This window comes from Schistocerca cancellata, chromosome 8 (genome assembly GCF_023864275.1).
Source record: "Schistocerca cancellata isolate TAMUIC-IGC-003103 chromosome 8, iqSchCanc2.1, whole genome shotgun sequence".
Classification (NCBI taxonomy): Eukaryota; Metazoa; Arthropoda; class Insecta; order Orthoptera; family Acrididae; genus Schistocerca; species Schistocerca cancellata.
In genome coordinates this window covers 191,775,608-191,784,674 of record NC_064633.1, presented here as the reverse complement: position 1 = coordinate 191,784,674, position 9,067 = coordinate 191,775,608, and the positions used below count along the sequence as shown (strand labels likewise).

The 9,067-nt window shown below is 43.3% G+C and overlaps 1 protein-coding gene across 1 annotated transcript in view; it reads right to left on the bottom strand.

Moving 5' to 3' along the window:
• Positions 1 to 212: 212 nt before the first annotated feature.
• Positions 213 to 9,067, bottom strand: part of LOC126095461 (leucine-rich repeat-containing G-protein coupled receptor 5-like) — a 1,115,085-nt gene continuing 1,106,230 nt past the window's right edge. The window contains exons 22-24 of the mRNA XM_049910253.1: positions 585 to 644; positions 455 to 530; positions 213 to 376 (exon numbers count right to left, since the gene is read on the bottom strand). Coding sequence (XP_049766210.1) covers positions 213 to 376; positions 455 to 530; positions 585 to 644 — 300 coding nt within the window. The remainder of the gene's footprint in view (positions 377 to 454; positions 531 to 584; positions 645 to 9,067) is intronic.

The window sequence follows — 9,067 nt, the reverse complement described above, 5'->3', positions numbered from 1 at the left end:
TCGAAGTTTCTATTTAATATACCGCAGACAAAACAACATGACTAGCATTTGTTCAAGAGAGGAAACGTGCGTTTTAATAGAGTTAACGTAGGAATTACAGGCGCGTTCATTCTCGTTATCAAATTGTATTGTTTGTGATCCAAATAAAGCCGACAACTGACACCGGAGAGCGCTGAAAGCGCAAAATCACGTGCGTGATGGAGAGCTAACCATTAGACAGTGAGCAGCGGACGTGTGTCACGTACCTTTGTGGTGTGCGGCGGGCTGCAGTGCAGCACGGCGTAGCAGGGCGTGCCCGCCCCCACACTGGGGCCCCCAAGCAGGGAGGCGGTCGCGCCTCCGTCGCCATCCTCGTCATCGGCGTCGGGGTCCGCCTCTCGCTCACCGTCGACGTCCGCGTCACCGCCACCTCCGGTGTCACCGTCACCGTCGGCGTCGGCGTGGCAGCTGGTGCTGGTCTCCGGCTCGGCGGCGGAGGGTATGGTGGCAAGGAAGCGCACCGTCAGTCGCCCTGGGGAGCCGGGCAGCGTCTCGCCGCCGCCCCCGCCACCACCGCCCCCGCCGCCGGAGCCGACGCCGAAGACGCTGCCGAGCGCGGGGCACGAGTCCTCGTGCTGCACGGCCGCCTGGCGCGTCAGCCGCGGCTTCGGCCGGGCGCCACCCCCAACGCCGCCCCCGGCGGAGGCGTGCGCCGCTGCCGCCGGCGCTGAGAGACAAGTCGGATACTGATTACGACTGTTGCGTTCAGAGCCCTATCGATGGGGCACCGACATGGGTTCCCCGCAAGGCCATAGATACAGTCTGACTGAAGAAAAAAGAAACAAGGTGGTTTATGAATTAACCGAGAGAGGTGCTTGAGAACCCCTATCCTTCGAGTTCGTACGTTCAGTCTACGAAAAATGTGCTCTCTATCGACCCGCAACTGTAAACTCAGTAGCATCATAAGCGACTAATGCCAAATGGGTTTCGAAAAAGACGATCGTGTGAAACCCAGCTCGCGCTATTCGTCCACGAGACTCAGAGGGCCGTAGACACGGGTTCCCGGGTAGATGCCGTGTTTCTTGGCTTCCGCAAGGCGTTCGATACAGTTCCCCACAGTCGTTTAATGAACAAAGTAAGAGCATATGGACTATCAGACCAATTGTGTGATTGGATTGAAGAGTTCCCAGATAACAGAACGCAGCATGTCATTCTCAATGGAGAGAAGTCTTCCGAAGTAAGAGTGATTTCAGGTGTGCCGCAGGGGAGTATCGTAGGACCGTTGCTATTCACAATATACATAAATGACCTTGTGGATGACATCGGAAGTTCACTGAGGCTTTTTGCGGATGATGCTGTGGTATATCGAGAGGTTGTAACACTGGAAAATTGTACTGAAATGCAGGAGGATCTGCAGCGAATTGACGCATGGTGCAGGGAATGGCAATTGAATTTCAATGTAGACAAGTGTAATGTGCTGCGAAGACATAGAAAGATAGATCCCTTATCATTTAGCATTACAGTATAGCAGGTCAGCAACTGGAAGCAGTTAATTCCATAAATTATCTGGGAGCACGCATTAGGAGTGATTTAAAATGGAATGGTCATATAAAGTTGATCGTCGGTAAAGCAGATGCCAGACTGAGATTCATTGGAAGAATGGAAGTAGGTTACAGTACGCTTGTTCGCCCACTGCTTGAATACTGCTCAGCAGTGTGGGATCCGTACCAGATTGGGTTGATAGAAGAGATAGAGAGGATCCAGCGGAGAGCGGCGCGCTTCGTTGCAGGATCATTTAGTAATCGCGAAAGCGTTACGGAGATGATAGATAAACTCCAGTGGAAGACTCTGCAGGAGAGACGCTCAGTAGCTCGGTACGGGCTTTTGGTAAAGTTTCGAGAACATACCTTCACCGAAGACTCAAGCAGTATATTGCTCCCTCTTACGCATATCTCGCGAAGAGACCATGAGGATTAAATCAGAGGGATTAGAGCCCACACAGAGGCATACTGACAATCCTTGTTTCCACGAACAATACGAGACTGGAATAGAAGGGAGAACCGATAGAGGTACTCAAGATACCCTCCGCCACACACCGTCAGGTGGCTTGAGGAGTATGGATGTAGATGTAGTTGTAGATGTAGACATACAAGGTTCGGCAGGGAGATGTTACACTTTAAAAAACTTTTTAAAAATAAATTTCAATTTTTATATTTCTCAAAGATTATAAATACAATACCATTTAACAATCATAAAACACAAACAAGAATCCAATACAAATCAGGTGCGAAAAATGACATCATGCGAGTGGCGGCCATTCTTGTCCAGGCACTGCTGCAGGCGAGTGGAAAAACTGTCCATACATCTTTCAAGCAAAGTAAGGGGAATTTCTCGAATAATGACTTCTCAAAAAGCTTCAAAAGTCCGTGGTTTTTCAATATAAAGTCGAGATTTCAGGTAGCAGATGATGCTGTAATTTGCCGTCTAGTAAGGTCATCCGAAGACCAGTATCAGTTGCAAAGCGATTTAGAAAAGATTGCTGTATGGTGTGGCAGGTGGCAGTTGACGCTAAATAACGAAAAGTGTGAGGTGATTCACATGAGTTCCAAAAGAAATCCGTTGGAATTCGATTACTCGATAAATAGTACAATTCTCAAGGCTGTCAATTCAACTAAGTACCTAGGTGTTAAAATTACAAACAACTTCAGTTGCAAAGACCACATAGATAATATTGTGGGGAAGGCGAGCCAAAGGTTGCGTTTCATTGGGAGGACACTTAGAAGATGCAACAAGTCCACTAAAGAGACAGCTTACACTACACTCGTTCGTCCTCTGTTAGAATATTGCTGCGCGGTGTGGGATCCTTACCAGGTTGGACTGACGGAGGACATCGAAAGGATGCAAAAAAGGGCAGCTCGTTTTGTATTATCACGTAGTAGGGGAGAGAGCGTGGCAGATATGATACACGAATTGGGATGGAAGTCATTACAGCAGAGACGTTTTTCGTCGCGGCGAGATCTATTTACGAAATTTCAGTCACCAACTTTCTCTTCCGAATGCGAAAATATTTTGTTGAGCCCAACCTACATAGGTAGGAATGATCATCAAAATGAAATAAGAGAAATCAGAGCTCGAACAGAAGGGTTTAGGTGTTCGTTTTTCCCGCGCGCTGTTCGGGAGTGGAATGGTAGAGAGATAGTATGATTGTGGTTCGACGAACCCTCTGCCAAGCACTTAAATGTGAATTGCAGAGTAATCATGTAGATGTAGATGTAGCCCCGTAACAAATAGTGACACCGAGGAAGATCTGTAAATCGAGGAGACCGCTCCACATCCCCAAGCAAAGAAATGAGGCGACCTGGAAAGTGTTGGCCGGCCGGAGTGGCCGAGCGGTTCTAGGCGCTACAGCCTCGAACCGCGCGACCGCTACGGTCGCAGGTTCGAATCCTGCCTCGGGCATGAATGTGTGTGATGTCCTTAGGTTAGTTAAAGTAGTTCTAAGTTCTAGGGGACTAATGACCTCAGAAGTTGAGTCCCATAGTGCTCAGAGCCATTTTTTTGGGGAAGTGTTCCTTTAGAAAAGCCATGTGTGGTTGAGATATGGGAAGTGTCCCCAATCTGTTGAAACACATAAGTATCGATGCGAATCTGATATCTTCTAAATTCTGGCATAAAAAAGTTTCGCGACGTCCTTTGAAGTAACACTGTGAGTTGGCATCACAGTGTGTCCATTTTCTCGGAAAAAGGGGGGTCCAATGACGCCAGATCGGGATAATCCGCACCATACATTTACTTTATCGCTCTCGTGGAGTTCCTGTGGATTATTTTCCGTCCAGTGACGGAAATTTGTTTGTTCACAGACTCCGAGAAATGAAAATACTGTCATTTTCCAAGGCTTCCAGCATCCTTTCTGTGAACATACGTCACCGTACATATGCACTTTGCTTTAGTTGTTGAACCATCACGATTTTAAAAGTGTGAAAGTGGATGTCAAAGCGCAAAATGCGACGAGCTGACCTGTTTGAAACGCGCAAAGTGCGAGCACGTCGTACCGCTGAACGCCGAGGACTGGTCTCCACAGCTTGTCGAACTTTCTCAATGTTTCTGCTGTTCTGTCAGAACACCACCCCTAATTGTTCCAGTTCTCGCCGTTGCTCTCGTTGTGAAGTTGTTGAACCACTTTATTGTTACTGGGCGAATGGTACAGCACCTTGTCGACCAACACTGAAGTGACTTCGGAATCGTTACTGCGTCTGCACCACTGAATGACCGGTTGCAACAAAGGTGTCGTAAAGAAAGACGCGTTGTTCAATTGATCAAGGCTCCATGACTGCTGAGATGGCAGTTAATGAACGTAGTTAACAAATTTAAACTTTTTTCTGCATCTGGTTTGTAAATGGGTGGATTTACATAATTTTGGGGTGCTGAATACGCTGGTAAAATCGGTTTTTCTCTATGACATCACATTACCTAGACATACAACAGAATAAAAAATGGTAATAGCGAAAATTGGTACAATTAAGTAAAAAAAATACATATTTAGAAAGTTTGAAATCAATACTATTTTGTATGTATGTATGGGCATGATGTCAATAAGAGATCCAAATTAGTTCAGAAGATATTTTCATCTTTAATCGTCTTTGGTTTTTGAAAAATGCAACGACGGAGCTCTTCTTTTGTTTGCCGTTTCATCACTCTTCCTAACAAGACCGCAGCAGTAGTCACCCATCATCGAAGGGTTCCAATGGCCTTGGTAACGGTGTTTCATGGTAAGAATGTCTTGGTGAAAGCATTCACCATGCTCATCGCTTACGGCTCCCAAATTTTCCGGGAAGAAATCAAGGTGAGAATGTAAAAAGTGAATTTTAAGGGACATTCTACACCCCATGTTCTTACAGTTGTCCGACAGATCATTCACAATGGTAACGTATTTTTGTATTTTCTGTTACCCAAAAAGCCCTTCACAATTGCTTTAAAAGAAGACCAAGCAGCTTATTGGATATCTGTGAGTTTGGTACCACAGGTTGGATCTTTCAGCAATTTTCTTATTTGGGGTCCAGCAAATATACCCTCTTTCAGCTCTGCCTCACGTAATTTGGGGAACTTTTCTTTTAAGTGATTGAGGGCCTCACCTTCTTTATCCAAAGCTTTTACAAAATTCTCACAATGCCCGACTTGATATGAAGGGGAGGCAAAATGATTTTATCGGGCTCAACCAATGAGGTATTGTTCACATTTACATTTCCAGAAACATATGACGTCCTTATAGGCCATTCCTTGACTGTATAGTGGTTCTTGGTGTCACGGCTGTCCCAAAGGCACAAAAAGCAGCAGTATTTCGTGAATCCAGCCTGTAAACCTGCAAGGAGAGCAACAAATTTTAAATCACAGCAGAGCTGCCATTCATGATCCTTATATTTGATTGCCTCTAGCAGCAAAGCCATGGTTTCATAAGTTTCTTTCATGTCTACTGCGTAAGCCAAAGGTACCGATGGAAATGCATTGCTATTATGCAGTAGTACTGCTTTAAAGCTGGTTTTACTGGAGTCAATAAACAGTCGCCACTCCTGTGGATTATGTTGTACACCTATCTGCACCATCAGACCACTGAAATCTCTACATACGCACATTGAATCCGCATATCGTAATATTGAGCGAAGGAAGCATCTCTTGATCTGAAACAGGAAATTTTTGTCCCTGGAGCTAGAAGAAGGATCCGTTGTTGCAGTCTCGACCCCACTAGTTCAGCTTGCTGTTTCGAAAGTTTTACATCGCGAACCAAATTGTTCAATTCCTTTTGATTAAAGAGCTGAGGCGAAGTGTCATGATACCGAGGGCAGTATTTTTCTATATGTTCAATACTTTCTGATTCACTTGACATGGTGTCTGGTTCCGTGGCTTTCAAGTTACATACAGGAACAGGCAACCCCTCATCATGGGGCACAGGAAAATGCACTGAAGATAAATTTGGATACTTTATTTTATGTCTAGTTTTGTTTGACTGTCCCGAAATATTTGTAAGACAGAAGCAACTGTCTGAGTAATGGTCTGAATAATCGTCTGAATAATGGCTCACACCACACCGTCGGAACAGCGAATGGTATGGTTCGGCGTTTTTCTTTCAACCACTCGGATAAGGTTGTAGTACAGGTTATACAGGCAATATGAGGTGCTAAATTTTTATCTTGATCACCAACAGGACAATCAAAATACAACTTATAGCCTTCTTTACCAAATCAGTGATTGGTTTTCTTTGGGCTTTTGGAGTAAATTTCCCAAACACATAACAAAAGTTGTCGGGGTGATTTAGACAGCAACGAGATTTACTAGTTGCCATTTTTCTTAGTGTAAGTTTTAAACACAAAAAGTTTGTACTATTTTTCACATGGAACACTCACTGAGGAGCTCTTTCACACCACTGGATTACCACACCAATCATTTACTGACGATTTGTACATCTTCTAGCTCTCCTCTGCAAATCAAACACAAACAATTAAACATAAAAACAGAAGGACAGCGAAAAGCGAAATACTGAATACGAAAAATAAAAAACTTTTAAAAACTGAAAAATGGTAAGTGCTAGAACATTTTGAAAGGTATATTCGGATTCTACACACCAAAATATATACTAGCTGATGTATTAAATCCCAGATGCAAAATGGCTGTTGACCAGTGTAATGAACGTACGAGTATATCAACCACTGCGCATGCGCTGGTTCCCCACAACTGAAGCTATGGTGGACTCTAAAACGTAACTCATCCGTGCCGGACCCTGTATTTCTGACGGTAACATGGTTTGTGTTGAAACAGTGCGCGTGCTTCAGACAACTGCCAAGTACACAGCTCGTTCATTTTTAACAATGGAGTACTTGCTGTTACTTCGCTAAAGATCGTCGACCAATGGATAAAGCAATTACGTTATTGCCCGAAGGATTCCGATTTTTACTGATTTCTACCGACTGAGGCCTAGAGCGAAAGGTGAAGGTGCCGGAAGTAAGCAAGGAATGTTTATTTCCCCCTCCAGCCATTGCTATTTCTGCTCTGAACCTTCGGTTAATATGAACTGCTATATAAATAAATGCAGAATTCAAGAATAAGCCTTCTGTTGCTGATTAATAATATTAGGGGAATTGTCAGTCGCTGTGTCTACGGACAGGTGCACTCTTTCCATCTCGCAATTAGTGAAACACTTGTGTAAACAAATATGTACTGTGCCGTCGGTTTTTGGCATGGGTGTTCGAACCATTCGAAAAGAGGGCGAGATTCAGAACTCATAAGTTTGGATGTAATTGATTTTGGTGAATTTGAAAACGTGTCTTACTCAAGAAGTAAATTTCACAAGTAGAACGCAAAACTTATTACATCTCAAAAGACTGAAAGTTACCTACTTAGTGTTTTTAAGGTGCGAGGGCTGATCAACAAAGATTAAGACTGTTTTGATCCTATAGTTTCCGTCATAGTTTCCTATCTGCGTCATGTATATTTGAAAAGAGCGTTTTTTTATTTATCGTGTCCATAGGGAAAGCACTCTTGTATCGGTAGGTTGGTGCTAATCCTATATTTTGCAGACCCTCTTTGCAATGTTTGCTGTATGACCCTCCGTACTCTGATGGTGATCACATTTAGCTTTTATTTTACTTATTAATTTTGTTTTTGAGTCGTCAATCTTCGACTGGGTTTACGAGGCCCGCTATGAATTCCTATGCTGACGTTTCCATCTCAGTGTTGCACTTGCAACCTATGTCCTAAGTTATTTGCTGGGTGTACCCCAATCTCTGACTCCCTCTACAGTTTTCATCCTCTAATGCTCCCTCTGGTACCACGGAAGTTATTCCCTGGTATCTTAAGACATGACCTGTCATTCTACCTCTTTTTCTTGTCAGTGTTTTACATATATTCCTTTCCTCGCCGGTTCTGCGGAGCTAATTTTAATAAATTCTACTCTAGCACCACATCTGAAATGTTTCTATTTTCTTCTGTTCCGGCTTTCCCACAGCCCACGTCGCACTGCCATACAATGCTGTGCTGCAAGTGTACATTCTCAGAAATTTCCTCCTCATATTAAGACCTATGTTTGTTATTAGTAGACTTCTTTCGGCCAAGAATGCCCTCTTTCCAAGTGCTACTCTGCTTTTTACGTCCTCCCTGCTCCGTCCGTCATGCGTTATTTTGCTGCCTAAGTAGCAGAATTCCTTACCAGCATCTACTTCGTGATTACCAATTACGATGTTAAACCACACACCAACTAAAACTTAAGAAAAATTGCAGCAAGTGTACGGTGAATATGCACTACCTTTAGCAGCAGTGTATAGGTGGTTCAAGGACTTCAAATCCGAAGTTTTTGCCAAATTTAATGCTTATTTTTCCAAATTCGGTGTTTTTTGGTCAAACTCAGTGTTTTTTTCTAGTTCGATATTGTTTTCCTGCGAAATTCCGTTTTATTTTTGCTCATTTAGGTGCTACTTTCGTCGGTACATACAAGTTCGTCACGCAGCAAATGAACTGAAGATTATAAACGGACCTCATCTTTGAGGAGATTAGAAGGCAAAATGCAATTATAACATTCAATATAGTTACGGATATTAATAAACTATTGTCCTCAGATTTCCAACAATTTTATACGCCAAAAATACAGATTTCGAAATCCTCTCGTAAAAAAATCGTCATTTTCGCGTTATTTCGCTAAAAACGCTAATTTTACGTTATTTTTCGGGCTATGGTTTTTGCGAAATTTTCGTGTCCCTAGGCATAACACGCTCTTCTCGTAAACAACCAATAATTGACTGAGATATGTGAATGAGAAACCAGTTACGCAGGGTATCCTTACATACAGAATGTAGATGGCGTTACTTCTAGCTACTTTATGCGGCAGCACTGAGGTGCTAATCATTTTCATATTGATCCATGTACTACACTTCGTGGCTACTCCAACAACGTATCTTCAGATTCTAAAGTTCTGCAAATACTATATTGCTGTTTATAACTGTATTAGTATTACCTTTACGTAAAACCTTATATTATAAGTGATACGTATAACAGACCATGACGACAACAAGATTAACCCTGACAAGGTAGAAAAATTCTGTTT